The sequence below is a fragment of the Syngnathoides biaculeatus genome, chromosome 4, assembly GCF_019802595.1.
Source record: "Syngnathoides biaculeatus isolate LvHL_M chromosome 4, ASM1980259v1, whole genome shotgun sequence".
Taxonomy (NCBI): Eukaryota; Metazoa; Chordata; class Actinopteri; order Syngnathiformes; family Syngnathidae; genus Syngnathoides; species Syngnathoides biaculeatus.
In genome coordinates this window covers 2,649,906-2,666,727 of record NC_084643.1, presented here as the reverse complement: position 1 = coordinate 2,666,727, position 16,822 = coordinate 2,649,906, and the positions used below count along the sequence as shown (strand labels likewise).

General features: G+C 44.2%; 1 protein-coding gene across 3 annotated transcripts in view; it reads right to left on the bottom strand.

Annotated features, from left to right (window-relative positions):
* Positions 1-959: 959 nt before the first annotated feature.
* The window catches only part of LOC133499765 (rapamycin-insensitive companion of mTOR-like), a 32,521-nt gene continuing 16,658 nt past the window's right edge, over positions 960-16,822 (bottom strand). For 2 of the 3 annotated variants that reach the window (XM_061818091.1, XM_061818093.1), the window contains 19 exons: positions 16,756-16,802; positions 16,529-16,664; positions 16,207-16,406; positions 15,986-16,112; positions 15,035-15,199; positions 13,795-13,871; positions 13,626-13,704; positions 13,398-13,507; positions 13,225-13,312; positions 13,035-13,127; positions 12,655-12,761; positions 10,888-11,117; positions 9,717-10,806; positions 7,414-7,721; positions 7,077-7,283; positions 5,867-6,019; positions 4,801-4,924; positions 3,738-3,876; positions 960-3,668 (listed from right to left, as the gene is read on the bottom strand). In XM_061818091.1, coding sequence (XP_061674075.1) covers positions 3,588-3,668; positions 3,738-3,876; positions 4,801-4,924; positions 5,867-6,019; positions 7,077-7,283; positions 7,414-7,721; positions 9,717-10,806; positions 10,888-11,117; positions 12,655-12,761; positions 13,035-13,127; positions 13,225-13,312; positions 13,398-13,507; positions 13,626-13,704; positions 13,795-13,871; positions 15,035-15,199; positions 15,986-16,112; positions 16,207-16,406; positions 16,529-16,664; positions 16,756-16,802 — 3,561 coding nt within the window. In that variant the 3' untranslated portion in view covers positions 960-3,587. The remainder of the gene's footprint in view (positions 3,669-3,737; positions 3,877-4,800; positions 4,925-5,866; positions 6,020-7,076; positions 7,284-7,413; positions 7,722-9,716; positions 10,807-10,887; positions 11,118-12,654; positions 12,762-13,034; positions 13,128-13,224; positions 13,313-13,397; positions 13,508-13,625; positions 13,705-13,794; positions 13,872-15,034; positions 15,200-15,985; positions 16,113-16,206; positions 16,407-16,528; positions 16,665-16,755; positions 16,803-16,822) is intronic. The other variant, XM_061818092.1, reaches the window with a different exon arrangement.

The window sequence follows — 16,822 nt, the reverse complement described above, 5'->3', positions numbered from 1 at the left end:
ATAAATACCTCAAACTGGAGATGGACAAGGAATGGCAAATAGATGGCAAGGGAGGGTGTATTTACAGTGAAGAAAATAAGTATTTGAACACCCTGCTATATTGCAAGTTCTCCCACGTAGAAATCATGGAGGGTTCTGAAATTTTCATTGTAGGTGCATGTCCACCGTGAGAGAGATCATCTAAAAAGAAAAATTTCTATTGGGATTAGGTTCTGGAGACTTGCTAGGCCACGGCAGAATCTTGATATGCTTCCTATGGAGTCACTCCTTGGTTTTCCCGGCTGCGTGCTTCGGATTATTGTCATGTTGAAAGACCCAGCCACGAACCATCTTCAGGGAAAGAGGTTGCTCCCCAAAATCTCACAATACATGGCCGAAGTCATCCTCTCCTTAATACAGTGGAGTTGTTCTGTCCCATGTGCAGAAAAACACCCCCAAAGCATGATGCTACCACACCCATGCTTCACAGTAGGGATGGTGTTCTTGGGATGGAACTCAATCGTCTTCCTCCAAGCACGGTTAGTGGAATTCTGACCAGAAAGTTCCATGTTAGTCTCATCTGACCACAAAACTTTCTCCTATGACTCCTCTGTCTCATCCAAATTGTCATTGGGAAACTTAAGACGTGCTTTGATCTGTGCTGGTTTAAGAAGGGGAACCTTCCGTGCCATGCGTGATTTCAAACCATGACGTCTTCGTGTATTACCAACAGTCACCTTGGAAACGGTGGTCCCAGCTCTTTTCAGGTCTTTGACCGAGTCCTGTCGTGTAGTCCTGGGCTGATTCCTCACCTTTCTAAGGATCATTGAGACCCCACGAGGTGATATCTTGCACGGGGCTCCACTCCGATTGAGACTGACCGTCATGTTTAGCTTCTTCCATTTTCTAATGATTGATCCAACAGTGGACCTTTTTTCACCAAGCTGCTTGGCAATTTCTCCGTAGCCCTTTCCAGCCGTGGGGAGTTGTATACTGTAATTTTGTCCCCGGTGTCTGTGGACAGCTCTTTGGTCTTGGCCATGTTACCAGTTTGAGTCTTACTGATTGTATGGGGTGGACAGGTGTCTTTATGAAGCTAACGACCTCACACAGGTGCATCTGATTCAGGATAATCCATGGAGTGGTGGTGGGCTTTTAAAGGCGGTCTTTGAGGGTCAGAATTCTAGCTCATAGACAGGTGTTCAAATACGCATTTGCAGCTGTATCACACAAATCGTGAAAAAAAATCTTACATTGTGATTTCTGGATCTTTCTTTGTAGATGATCTCTCTCACAGTGGACATGCACCGACAATGAAAATTTCAGACCCCTCCATGATTTCTAAGTGGGAGAACTTGCTATATAGCAGGGTGTTCAAATACTTATTTTCTTCACTGTAGCGCCAAAGGGAAATCATTAACCTGACTTCGTACCTCCATAATAGGTGGACAAGTTAGCCGAACACAACTACATAGTTGTGTCATGGACTATCATCTTTGCACCAATGAGACTTCTGCATAGAGTTTGTACTTACAATATCTCCTCACTGGCACTGCAGTGTCGTTGTTTCACTTTTTTAACGCGTCAGGACAAGAAGTGGACGCAACACATTCATCCGTTTTTTTTTTTTTTTACTTTTATGAAATGTAATTAGTTTGTGTATACAGTATACTTAATATTGCACAGTTTGGAATTCAATGACGACACTCCAGAATGTTCTCAAACTGCAATTTCAAAGCATAAGTTGGACTTTGCACTTTTTGTTCTTGCGTTGCAGGAGCTTTTTAATTATAAGCATTGCCACTTAAAGACTTTAATGTAGTTACTTTGCGAGGCAGGAAATAAATTGTACTTTTGCACCCAAATTGTTCCACACTGGCAACGTTTTGTTCTACAACCGGAATGTTGGTCGCCAAAATTCTGAATCTCACTTCTTTTCTGTTTAAGTTTAGTTTGCTTTATCCTTGAGACGAGTTACAGAAAACAAACTAATAAGTGTATTTCCATTTTTTTTAATGAACAATGCATCCCTTTGATAGGATTGTATGTTTCTTTAGGTCATCAATGCCCCCAAAACACACTGTACACAATATACAGGGGAAACCACGATTCAGGCAAAAACAAAAACAAACAAAAAAACCCTTATTAAATTATATTACAGTTTTGAGGAAAATATAAATAACTTTTTCTTCTCTGGTTGAGCTCACTATGGTACAGACATATAATAAATAGATCAGTTCTGACATCACGCAGCTGATCTATGAATCATCTCTCTATGAGTCCATTTGTCTAGCAGCATTAGAGCAAAATATAAGCCAATGGAAACGGATCAGTCCAGTCCCGTTTCCTTGGCAACCTTGTACAGATGCTTTAGTCGCCCCCCCTCCCCCCCTCTCCAATCCCAGCCTACTGACTGTGATATTGCATTGTGGAAACGAGAATATGGGGTATTTATTCTCCTACAATGTCATGGTAACCTTCTTTATATTAAAAAAAAAAAAAAAAAAGAAAAAAAGTTTTACAAGTTAAGGTGACGACTTGGCCCATGCGTGTTACACATGCAGAGGAAGTGAAGCACAGAGGTAAGAAGGCATAGTGTAGGGTAGCTCCTGGGTCTGCTCCTAAATTGGTCAGATGACATTCTACACGATGGAAAGCATGTGCGGCGCGAGTAGCCAAAGATCGTCGCACTTCCTGACTAAAAAAAAACAAGCTTAGTAAAAATGCGATGGCGAGAGAAGGGAAGAAAAGAAAAGGATGGGAAGAACTGGCATACAACTACATGCTATTCTCCGCACGTACATTGCAAGGGTGGCATATACTGTACAGTATAGTGCTTAAAATGACGTACTACAGATGTTTTGATTGTCTGACAAACGAGGAACAGGAAAAGAATCGTTCGTCTTGTGCTGACAACTTCCGCAAAGGAAGGAGAAGAAGCTCAAACTCGTGGCTTGGAAGGTGAATGTGAAGCAAAAAATTAAAAAAAAAAAAAAAAAAAAAAAAAAAAAAAAAGCAGGACCCCGTTTCTGTAGTGTTTTGTTTCAAATGGGAGAAAAGCTATGCAGGATCTGAGGACTCACTGGGTGAGCAAAATGTCCGTGATAACAGAAAACGACCTCTGGAAGGAGAGACAGTCAATAGAATTATTATTCTTTTTTTTTTTTTTTGAAACAGCGAAAGTCCTTTGTCCGTTTGATCCAGTTTGTTTTTTGTCACGTGTTATTGAGTGTTGCTCACGTTTGCCAACGCTCTGAAAACAGTATTTGGTTAAGCTGCTCCTCTTTTGTCGCCTGTTTTTTTAAAAAGAAAAAAAAAAAAAATCCAGGAACAGCGTGAGGCGGCAAAACCTTGTTTACAGATAGCGAAGTTCTTCGTTTCAAGCTCGTTGGCTTGAAGAAAAGCGAGCGAGCGACGCCGTGCGACGTGACGCCCCCCCCCCCCCTCCTTGGTTACTCTGTGCTCCCTTTTGAGCAACAGACACGCCAAAGCCGCTCCCACCCTTCGAGCCACATCTGCCTTCTCAGTCTTTCATTGTTCACGGTTGGGTGGTGCGTTCAGGGGTTGCTAGGCAAGACACGGGTGGGGAAGGAGGAGGAGGAGGTGGATCAGGATTCCGCAGGAGGCTCCTCTTCCTTTTCAACAGGTTTTGGCAGCTTTGTCAGAATTGCCTCAGCCTCCTCGTACATCTAGAATAAGCAAGGAAATTAATTTTTCATCGACTTTGGTGGGAGCAGGGAAAGACGAGCAAGACTTACTGGCATGAACTGCACATCCTGGAAGAGCTCCTGTATGAAACGTCGGGAGGTCAGACGAAACATGCAGTGGGCTAAGAGGTGAGATACTTCCGAGTACAGGCAGATGTCATCAAATGCATATGGAAACTTCTCTTTTATCCTAAAAGAGAGTAAAGGAAAGACGTCAGTGAATGTAAATATGATCCATGCATCGATCCGTCCATCCAATTTCTTTGCCGCTTATTCTCACGAGGGTCACGGGGAGTGCTGGAGTTTATCCCGGCCGTCGATGGGCAAGAGGCGGGGGACACCCGGAACTGGTCGCCAGCCAATCGCAGGGCACCCAGAGACAGACAACAGTTGCACTCACATTCACACCTTGGAGCAATTTAGAGTGTCCAATCAATGTTGCATGTTTTTGGGATGTGGGAGGAAACCGGAGTTCCCGGAGGAAACCCACACAGGCACAGAGAGAACATGCAAACTCCACAAACGTGGGTCTGGGATGGAACCCGGCTCCTCAGAACTGTGAGGGCAGCGCTTTACCAGCTGATCCATCGTGCCGCCTGTCAAGGATCCATCTTAAATGTAAATACAATAAAGCCTCGGTTCTCGAATGTCCCCGTTTTCGAATTTGAGATTTGTTCTTTTATGCTTCTGTATTTGAACGAAAATATTGGTACTCGAACGCCCCCGACAAAACGTAGAAATAACATAATACGCACGGCGCAAGCAGTGGACCATATGCACTCCCAGGCTAGCGTACTCTACTACTAAAGCATACATTTTAAGCAAAAAATAAATATATTTCTTACATTATTTTATTACATAAAGTATTACACTATACATGTATTTCTACTATGCAATTTATTATCAGGAAAAGCTAACAAAAATGCTTTAAAAATAAGCCAAATTTTTTTCAGCTTGGAACACATTTTTTTCCCCATTAATTGTAATGGGAAACATAAATTTGGTTTTCGAACAAACCACTTCTCGAACCGTTTTCCGGAACGGATTGTGGTCAAGAACCAAGGCATCACTATCACTGTATGTCGAGGAAAAAATTGCAAAAAACGACAGTTACGTGAGAAGTCCCGTTTCGTGTCCTTTGGTCCCTACAGACGAGCTGAGGTTGATGATGAGGCGGAGAACCTCTTTTCTTAGCAGCACTCGAGGGGCAGGGCTGTCCTCTGATATTGCCTTGCCGCCTACAAACAGAGGACGACAATTCAGGAGTCAAAACATGGCTCTGGGGTCGAATCCTGGTCATGAACCCTGGTTTACTGCGGGGGTTACCTTCCAGAAACCCCTGCAATAAACGAAATATGTGTAGGCACAATTATCCATTAGCTTACTATAGATGTTCATAAGTTTCACACTGTATATATAATTCAAAGCCAATATGTGATACTTGAGAGGTGCAGGTATTTTATTTGTCCACTTGAGGTCACCATCTACACACTCCATCTCTATTCTCAAGCACATACTTATCTAAGGTGGGTGTAACCGCCGATGCAAAAATTGTGCGAGCATCTGATATTCTGCCTTAAGCATTGCCACAGCCCCTCACACTTACATTCCAGTGAAAAGCATGATGGGAACCCAAAATTCCTGGTGGGGATGTTTTAATCTACAGTACAGTAGATCACTTTAAAAAAAAAAAAAAAAATCAAGATAAACGTTGTCTTTACTTGGATTTGTTACTGTCGATAGTATGAGATAATACATTTGGTATTCTTAGGGCTTAGACTGGTACTTATGCATTAATTTCATAAAACTCTGACTGTGGCATTTGTTTAAAACAGTGGCTTTACGGTAATGTTTTTTCCATCCTCAACCAATTTGGTGACTCACCAGATGTACAGGTTGAGATTACTTGGTAAGGTTCCATTTTATGCCAAGAAATGACTAATAATTATTACGTGAGTCAATGGTGCCACATTTAAAAAAAAATAAAAATCGTACAGCTAATAAAGCTATCTGTACCAAAAATATGTAGCTGAGTAAGAGTATTCACTACACTGGTCCATATTTTTTTTTTCTTCTTAAAAATCCCTGATGTAGTCAATCCGGAAATAAGTGAACCACAATACCGACACCAAGAGGGATAACTGCACACAATACTGAGTCAGCAATTTTCTTATTTTCACCAATGACAATGTCGCTCGGCGTGGGCGTGCCACAGATGGAGCCTTGCGACACCGCGGCGTCGCTGCAGCCTGACACGCCGGAGTACTTGGACTGGGGCATCACCTCCAGGCGATGGCCGCTCTGGCCCCCCCAGGACGCAAAGTCCACATAGTCTGAAAAAAAATGAATAAACCCACTCACTTATAAAGACAATGATATTATTTGTGATCTTTCCAAGTAAAAAGTACTCATCCTGCTTTACACGCGCAGTACGATTCCACTATTTTATCCTGTTGGATTGCAGTATGAAGTTTGTGAGGCGTCAAACTTTTTTGCATCGATCGGCAACATTTTGCTGTTAACTCTGACATTGCGTCGTGCGCAGTCCAAAATCTTAATTCTGTGTGCATATCCTTGCGTGAAATAGTTGGGAGCTCTCTGTAGAACTCTCTTGGACAAGTCCGACGCATTTAGCAAAAAACATACCCCAATATTACCTGGAATACGCGATAGAGAATCGACTTCAAACATGTTCTGATCAATCACCATTTTAAAAGTGTGTGGGACGTGGTTAAGGGGGCGGAGCTTAAGGTCACCATCGGAAAGGTCCATTTCACAATGTGACAGATTTTAAGTGATTTTGCAAAAAAAAAAAAAAAAAAAGTGGACGATGTGCCATGCCGACAAGACTTTGCCCCATAAATCCTTTTTTGTATCAGAGCACTGCATCATGTGATGTATTGTTGGATGAGTATACATTTCCTTTAGTATTTACGATTTAAGTGATCATCTGTTGTTCATTACTTTTCAAGATGCATTTTCGAAATATTAAGGGCTCTTTATAGTACGTCACATTCAATGTACACTATGAAATGGCAAACTCACTGAACAGTCAACTCCCACCAATCCTTTATTCAGAATTCCTAAATTTGTTGCTTAGGGGAAATTTTGGGGAAAATACCCTCCATGATTTGACAAATATAAAATATTATTTTGCCACAAGCTTGTGGCATTCTGGTCCCAAGAAACTATGTTGAAGTGCGGAGTGGCGCTTCATTCAGTAAGGCCAATAGAAAAAAAATGCTTTTTGCATGAATGTGTGGGTGTCAGATACAGATTTTTCACTGTTGGCGCTGGGGCTCGGTCTCTTGGGTCACCGTGTAGGGAACTATAAAGCAAATAGGGATTGATTCGGTTCCATTCTGTGTCTACGTGGGTACGCGTACTCACCCGTCCGAGACCGTGCGCTGTTGACAGGCGGCTGTGCGGGATATCCGAGGACGATGGCTCCGACACAGTAGAGGCAGTTGTCCTCATTGTGATCTTGCAGTCCCGTCTCATCCGAGTCAACAATGTGGTTCGGGCAGTCGCCTCGGTTCACGATCAGCTCCGAGATGCTGAACTGTTGCTTCAGTATTGGGAGGGCGGGACGATCGCCTACAAGGTTAATGATGCAGAAATGAGCACAATCGCAAAGGATCTGCTGAAAGTTTAGATCCTTTTGCAAGACGGATATTATGAATTTTAAAAAAATGTCTTTTATTTCAGGCAATCAGAGAACTTTTACCATTTTCATCACCAAAGAGGAAGCGTTTCCTCTCCTCTGACGGTGGGCTTATCCTCTGCTGAAAGTATGGCGTTTCTCTGACGTGAAACATGTCAGTAATGTCCAGGGGCAGCGCGAGACCAATGTAGTCATCGCTGCACCCATACGTGGCGCTGGAAACCATGGAGCGCACGGACGAGCAACGTTGCAAGGTGTTCTGGTTGATTGGGCTGAGGAGCTCCTCTTTGTCCAGGGAGGCGAAGCTCAGAGCCTTCAAAAATCTAGGGAGGCCAAGAGGAGAGGAACGTGAGAGGATCCGGGGGGAGAGGCTGGGAGGGAAAGATGGGGGAGTAAACAGCAAAGACACGGTGGGTAAAGCACAGGACGTGAGAAGGATGTTCAAGTGTTGAGTCGAGATGACATACAAAAGAGTTTTAAAATGTAAAAGCTGAAAAGCCCACTGAAGGTTCAAATGGACAACAACAAAAATAACAGCATATCAAATGTAACAGTTTTAATTATATATTGTAATATCCGGGCGATAAGCCGCAACTTCTTTCACATGCTTTCAACCCTGCGGCTTATGTGGTGATGCGGCTAATTTGGGCATTTTTCTAAAGGCCACAAGGGGCGACCCGAGCGGAAAAGGTAAGAGTGAGACCAGTGCCGAGCAAGTGATTATTTATTCATTTTTACCGGCCCTGTTAGCGCTGCGCTAGCGTTGTTGCTGCTGTGTCACTGCCGTGTCTTAGTGATTTTTACCGGTATTTTTTATTTATTTATTTTTTAAAATCAGCCCTGTTCGTGCTACCGTGTTGTTCCTATGTTAAGCTAAGGTAAGGTATTAAAACTTTGAAAACTCTGTGTACAGTCTTTCTTTGTAAATACCTCGTGTTTCAATGTGGGCACTTGCGGCTTTTGCACAGGTGCGGCTTATGGATGGACCAAATGGTATTACCTTTACAAATGTATTGGGTGAGGTTTATAATCCGGTGCGCTCTGTAGGCCGGAAATTACGGTATATATTTGAGTGTTCTATAGAGCACGGTGATCTATCTGCCTCCCAGTTGGGAGATTCAGGGTTTGAAACTTTGCTCCTGTGTGGAGTTTGCATGTCCTCGACGTGCTTGCAGGGGTTTCTTCCAGCTTCTGGTCTACATTTAGCCAGTGACTGGCTGCCAACCAGTCCAGTGTGGAGGCGATAGTGAAATGAGGGCACCGGGTGACGTGTGATACATTACTCGTCTTGAAGAGAATTGGGGTTATTAGAGCAACCACGTTTTCTTACAAACCTTACTGAGTATCTCACAATGGAAGATACGGCCAGTGGTCAAGGAAAAGGCCTGCCTGAATATGGCCCGTGTTAGATGCAGCACACCATACTTCTTCAACTCATCTCTGATGACCTGATTGCGCATGTTTTGCTTCCGTGCAGACAATGTAGAAAGGAATGGGTCCTTCCTGGAGATGAAGACACCACACACTGCGAGACAATAGCACGAGTCCACCTATCTACAAACTATGCCCCTGCAACTCACCCCTGCCACCTGCTATCGGTGCCCATGTCAGTGGTCTCGTAGGGAGGTGCGAAAAAGTTGGTTCACCATACTTGAACATGCTTGTGTGAATATGATCCGCGGCTAAAGGTCAGATGTACAACTAATACGAACAACCAATCTACAAGGGACTTGACGTCAAGTTCTAAAGGGGTCAGAGCACAGTTGACGACCCCTGCGGGAAAGAGGCAACACGGGGGAGTAAAGGAAGTACTCCACAAGAATCTAACTAACGACACTGACAAGGCCCACCCACCGTGGCACCAGGGTTCTTGACAGTCTGCGGTATGGACTAAAGATGTTGGACTCTGGGCAGGTACTTCTCCTTTCTAATATCCTGACAAACACAGCAGAATGTGGACGAAACACATGCCCGCACAATGTCATTAGGAAACGTGGGCATCGCTATGTGGCTGAAAAAAGTGAACGTGGAAGAAAATATGAGGCTGCACGTCCTTTTTTTTTAATCCTAAACAGCTTCCACGCATCTTGGAGCGGGGAATGTGTCTGTGGGAATTTTTATCTATTCATCCAAAACACCTTTTGTGAGTTGTTGTGTGTTGGACAAGAGGGCCTGGCTCACAATATCTGTTTGAGTTCGTCCCAGATATGCTTTACTGGTCAACAGGTGACTTAATTCTTTGAAGCATGACGTAACTTTTTCTATTAATAGAAAACAATCAAAATGATGACAAAGATTGACTACTAAAAAAGAAAAACTATAATTAACAGCACTTTTGCTACATAGTTTCCATAGTCAAGCCTTACCTCCGAGGTGTGAGTCTAGAGTCCAAGCTGCCAGTCTTCATAGTGATGGTGTCTGTGAAGAGGACGTCTTTTGCAGGGGAAGCCAGCGCTTCGCTGTGGGACAAAGACGGGTGTATCCTTTGTTGCTGCAGCCGCTTCAGCGTGGCGTAGCCCAGCGCGTCTCTCGGGCTGGTGTACATGAAGCTGCAGTCAGCCAGGCTCTTGATGGTGGTCACCGAGGGGGACTTGAGGGATTGAGCCCGACGGGGGAGCGTGTGCGAGGAGCCGGGTGGCACCAGAGAGACAGCGGAGGACTTGGACGCGGACACGTGGTTCGTCTGTGCCTGGGCGGTGAGAGGGGACAGCGTTTTGACAGTCTTGGCTGAGACAACGGTGTTGAGGCTAACGCAGTCGGAAGAGTCCGGCTCGGGTTCGGAATGCTCGGGGTTTCCGACCGTTTCCCTCGACGGGCTGGAACTCATGGAGCTGATGCCGCTGGTCGTGGTGTCCGTGTTAAAGCTCTGACTGCGGCTCTTGAACTGGGTACCTCCTGTGCTCCCCCCGCCTCCCACATTACCCCCGCTAGACGAGGATCCTCCGTCTCCCCCCGCCAGACGCTCTCGGCTGCTCTGCTCCCTTTCTCGACCGGGATGCTCCGGGTGCCCTCCAAGACCGCTGAGCGCCAAACCTGAGCCTCCTCCCCGGGCCAGCTTCCCATCGACGAGATGCTCCTCGGATCCCCCTCTGGTTCCGACGAATGACGTCTCCAGGCTGACCGTGGGACTCTTCGGCATTCCCCTGCCATTCAACACAGTGGTGAAGACGTCACCCTGGTTCGGACTGTAAACGGATGGCTCTGTCACTGTCCGGTTCCGCCTCATCTTCAACTCAGTTGGGGTGCGGGAGCCCGTCGGGGTCTTGGGGTCACTTGTGGAGCGCAGCTTCTTGCTGGGCAGGGACAGGGAGTTGAGGAAGCGTGCCCGAACAAAGCGTGTGGAGGCCAGGATAGTGAAGGGGCTGCGGTCCTTGACTGGTTTGGAGTGTATATAGAAAGGGGTCTCATCGGACTGGTCCAGAAGATCACACTTGTCATCATCCAGGATGTACATGTCTGAAAGCAGAAAGGAAAAGATAAGGATCATATTCCCCCAACATTGGATCACGCAAATACTAATACATCAGTCCCACATACTTGGTTGAGACTCGCTTTCACTGTTGTGACGGGAGCTGGTGGACTCAGAGTTGAGACTGAGAGTGCTCGGCACGGACGACAGTTCGGAGGTCAATTGGGTTTCGACCTCATCTGGAGTGACTGGCCACAGCGTCCTGCGACTGTGCCTGACTGCGTCCCAACCGTACTGCTTCAGCATCTCGCACCCCTGCCTCGTCTTGGAGATCACCCCCAGCACATAAACACACGTGCTGTGTGCACAGAAACAAATTTGTTAATTCAATGAGAGGCAGTGGACACACACAGTTAGTTAATACACCATGTAACTTAGTATCCAGTGAATTTAGTTACTGTTAATAGTTAATATTAAGGAATTCTGGTCAACTTTCAATAATAAAATACTGTAGCAGTCACTCACATTTGACAAGCGCGTTTGCGCCCGCGCGGCATCGCACTCGCAAATCTGCACAGTCAAGCACGAATTTGTTACGAGTAGAAAAAAAGACATTGAAAGACGTCGCTTATTTTGTGTAGTCTTGACATTAATTTACGTGTCTATTTCATAAATGTTGTTAACAAAACAAGACTGCTCCCAAACAATCAGTATTCACCAGGAAACAGGAAAAGCAAGTTAGCCACACTGAGCATGTACGGAGGTTATGCCAAAAGCGCATGTTCCGAGCTGCTTCACGTACTGCGAGCGCATTTACGTCAAAACTCATCAACATCATGATCCATGTCAAAGGAAATTCAGTTACAGCAGGGGTACTTGATCAGTTTTTGGTTAATCATGTGACGCCGTGCCCCCCCCCCAAAAAAAAAAGATGGACTATCATCCACATCATCGCTTGATTCAGGTGTGGCCAATACGTCGAGCGCATGCACATAAAGGCCCATTCGAGCAAGTCAGCCTCCCATTTACAGCAGTCGCGGTGATGTGCGCGTGCACCCGGACACCCTCGCCCCGCCGGTCGTCGCGAGAGGCTGGCTGCTTGAAAAGTAGATCTTGGGGTGAGGGGATTGGGGGGGTGGGGGGGGGAACTGGGCACCCTTGAGTTACATTGAAAACATTTCTGGGATATAACACAGGTAATGTTTCAGTATCTAACTATAATAACTATGAGATTGTGATATACTTTGACTTGATCTAAGTTCTAATGTTAGACTAGTCTGTCCATATACTGTAGCTAAACGCGAACGATCATTTTCTCCCATGGTACTGCGTTATCTTGAATTTGAAACCTTTTACCCTCTCCATGCTTTAGGAACATATAATCTCCTGCCACCTTTCATCAATGGATTGACAATAGATAGCGCAATAAATTACACGAGATTATAACAATATATCATGATGAAATAAAATGATATGAATATTTTAATTTTGAAATTGAATGTCTAATGACCTCATTAAAAATGTCCTTCTCAGTCTGTGCAGTGTCAATTAATTATGATTATGGTATTAGGTAACAACTACATACTCGGGTATAACAACTCAGTAAATTCTTCTAAAGTCTTGACTTTATATCTGCGGGCATGACTGGTGGACCACACCTGTAACTTTATATCTGCGGGCATGACTGACCACACCTGTACATTTTTCAAATGTGACTGACTGCTGTAGTAAATGTTCTCGACTATATACAACTAAATTATATGTAACGTAATGAAAAAAAAAAAACATTTCTCATTTCCCTTGTTAGCACTTCATCCTTAGAGATGTGAGGTCTCGATCGAATAAATGCATTCCAACTGAAAAATGCTAATGAAGAAGCACAACGGGGGGCTCACCCTCGCACTGACAACACCTCGCAGTGCTGAGCTAATGTAAGCATGTCAGGGATGACGTTCTCCTCGTGAAGGAGATTCAGACCCCAGTTCGAAGAGCCAATGTTGCCCTGCATGAAATGAAAGACCAAAAATCCATCAGATGTTATTTCCTTTAATGCATTATTCATAAAGTAAATTAGCATCGACGTACCAAGCATAATTGATAGTGCCTTATATGCTGACCCCCACCCCAGATATGATGGATTACAAAAATCAAAGTAGGCTTTGTAATTTATTTCTGTGTAGACATCATCAAGTATTCTCGGCAATAAGCTTGTAAAAAACAACAAAAGTATGTCACTCATTCTTTAAAAACACAAAGTGATCAAAGTATTGCTGACCAGAGCCCAGAGAGCTGCCTTCAGCTGCTTGATGCCCTCCCAGGTGTCCAGCATCGGGGAGCGAACCGTGTAGCTGAGGTCAGGAACTATACTCTGGAGACAGAAAAAAATGGGTTCTAAATAAATATGCACGGCTTTACATAGAAAACAAATGTGGTCGGTTAACCGCGTGAAACTATAACGCAACTACCTGAGTCTCCAATAGATGGCAGCCCGTTTTATCGTGGACTAGCTGACCGTACAAGTGCACAGGGAGATAGACATTTGGTCTTTGTAACCTGTAAAAGAACACCAAGGACATGAAGACATAAGTCATTTTGACTGGTAATCGAAATGTCAAACAGTGAAATCAGCTTTTTTAACCTTTGGTTGCTGCGTCTGACATAGTTATCGCCATCAACAGGTTTGCGATAGGTTGTTAGTGCTTCGTTGAGTTGCTCCTCTATCAGGTCTACGTATTTCAAGTTGTATTCCTGCAATTCAAAAGGAAATTAAATCTTGAAATGAAATGCCTTTTTTTTTTTTTTTAAATTTAAAAGATTCCGGTCGGTGAAATGGTACAAATCCATCAGAGAAGCCCCCATGTTGTACCTTCTGCCATTTGTCGAGCTGTTTGCTGACATAACCTCTCTCATTGAGGTAAGAAAACCCTTTCGGTATGGACAGGAACCTGCAGTCGAAACAAAAGGGACTTTCTGTGTGATTAAACACAATCAATGAATAAAGTATATAAGTCATTGGAACATCGAGTGGAAATGACCTGAGGAGCAGCAGGAGGCCTTTGTCTCCCAGGTGGGACAAAGCTGGTTTCAGCTGGATAAGGGCGTGAAGGTTGGCCTGGAAAATGCACAAAAATATATCGTCAGACAACACGATTGGAAAAACTATCACTGGGATTACGAGGTTTGGTTTTTTTTTAACTACCTTAAAGCTCCACTGTCATGAAATGCATGATTTCTAGTATTTTATTAATGAAAAAAAGGCAGCCGGAATGGACCCATCTGTTTTTTTCACCACACAACATGATTTTGACATATATGGCTTTTTGTCACTCCCGCCACGAAAATCCTCTCAAGGGATTTGTTTTCGAGAAGAAGCAGGAATTGACGTTAGTAGCAGACGCCCACTCAGGCGGTCTCGTATGTTTCGAATAGTTTACCTGCTGGAAGGTAGCTCTTTGTTCCTTGGTGTTAGCCAAAATTCCAGCTCATTGTATTACTGGATATTGTTCGAACGCTCGAGAGGATGGATTCTTTCTTCGCACTTTTCAAAAAGACCCGGTTCGACGTGAAAAATGGATTACACGGGTGCAAAGGACTAGAGCTTCGTGGGTTCCAAATGACAGGTAGGTGTTTATACAGCTACTAAAAAAAAAATAGTTTGGGGGGGGATGTAATGCTGTCAGAATGTAACAAAAGATTCGCGCACATAAGTCAGGGGTGCTAAATGTGTCGATGTACCCGTCGGCGCAGAGTCCGCCGCGGACGAGGCACGGCTTTGGCCGGGCTGGCTCATACATTAATGTCCGGGAATCTGTTGTTAGTTAGAAGTGATCCGCATATCATCTAAATATGGCTCGAAATGATAGGGTAATATTGTCCCGGTCACTTCACTCGATTGTCTTCTTTGAAAAGAGCTTCCGTGTCCTATAGCTGGTGGCACAGCGTGTTTTCAATGGCGAATGTCCCGGTGTGACGTAATGAACAGCTGATGCAGGCAATATGGCTACCACTTGGATGTTGAATGACACTTCTGCACACATTGTGGATGGATGACGCGCTCTCCGCTCATATTTATTTTTTCGTATGGACATTCAAGTGAATAATGTTATATATATTTTTCATTACAATATCTATTTTAGAATGTTTATAGGCATGACACTTGACTTTAAAGGACAAGTGGCCCAATCTAGTTAGTTTAGTTAGAGTCCTTGTCCTAGAGGTCTAGTCCATAAATGTTTACTTTGTGAATCTACGAAGTGTGCATCTTTCCATGATCACCTTGTCCTCACAGGCTTCGTCCAGAATGTCGAGCGCCTCCATGGACACAGCCTTGCTATGGTCGTGAAGCTGCGTGACCAGCAGCTCCATGCCCCAGCTGCTAAAGAACTCCACCGCTGCTCGCAGCAACACACGGAGGTGCTTGGTGGCGTACAGTCTGCATGTCTGCTCACAGGATGCAGTATTGGAGAGAAGGGGGACAAGAATAATTCAGAATTACCGTATTTTCCGCACTATAAGGCCCACCGCATTATAAGGCGTACGCTCACTGAATGGCCAATTTTTTTTAATTCCTATATAGGGTGCACCGCACTATAAGGTGCATAGAATAGACGCTACAGTAGAGGCTGGGGTTACATTATGCATCCATTAGACGGAGTTGCACTAAAGGCTCAATATTGATCCATATATAAGGCTTTGGGGTGTAATTTGTTCTATGAACAAGCTCAATTCAATTTCACAGCTTTATTATTATTATTACTTTATTAACGGCATGCTACTAAACAGTAAACTTTTCTTTCATAATACTTTCTGCAAAAAAATTGCATTGTATTGAAAAAAACCAAGAGGTTGTTAAAAAAAGTGTTTATATAACGTTTAATTATTGTACGCAATGTAGTATTCGTCTTCGATGTGTCCATTCAATGCCTGGTCAGCCTCATCCGGAGTACGGATGTTGTTAATTGTCAAATGATAAATAAAGAAATTCAAATAATCCATCAGTGACTTTTCCCTCTCCTCGGGCCCATGCAAGGGCTTAACACTTCCTTAATTACACCATATTTAACGGTTCATTCAAGTCAAAGGACATCTGAAACTTGTTCACAAAAAACTAAAATCCGCTATGCGACAGCTCGTCAGTAGAAAACGTACTGTAAATGAAGGTGCCACTGTATTGTTATTTTCAATGTTTGCCTGGTTTTCATCTAAATCAACATCATCTCCACCTACATCAGTAGCAGCAGTGAGGATCTTGGAGAGGATCACTCTTGCCAGACCATCCCTGCTGTAGTCCAATGTGGCTACAGCAAGCTTCAGCACAGCATCTTGGTTCTTCACAGAGCAAAGATTCAGCAGGCTGCAGAAACAGAGAACAGATCAAATGTTCAGATGAATTGAGTAACTGCGTGCGGATGGGAATGCACGAGGTTTGTTTGGTCCTGCACGCTCACCACTGAAACAGGCCACATTTCTCCAGAAGTTTGACGCCCTGAGTGTGCGCAGAGAGCGTGCCCAAGAAGAGAAAGTAGTGTTGGCTAAGTGTGGTGAGCAGGCCGTTGCTTTGCAAGCAGCGCTCGGGCTTGAGGCCTGCAGATGAAGACAGCCATGATACCATATCCCGCACCAGGTCCTCCAGGTAGCCCTGGCCATCCTGGGAGCAGATAAAGACCCAACAAGACTTCCAAGTTAGAAATGTAAAACATGAAATGACATGAAAAACGGACTTTCTACATATATAAAGAGAAAAAAATGATTTGTTACATTTTTCCTCACCTCATCCGAATCCATGAGGAACTCAACAAACTGACAGCCAACCACAGTGAGTTGCCTCGCCTTAACGTGATCCAAAGCCAGCCCTGCGTACAATTTACTGCTGGGCTTGTAAAAGTACAGCAGCCTCCGCACAAACCTGCATCACACGAAAAAAAAAAAAAAGTGCAACAATCAGAACCTCACAGATATAGGACTTGATGTTTTACTGTTGGTTCAATGGGTCTCACTTGTGCATCTGTTCATCTTTGTTGTTCCTGAGATTTACATGTGGCCACTAGGACGAAAAAGAAGGTG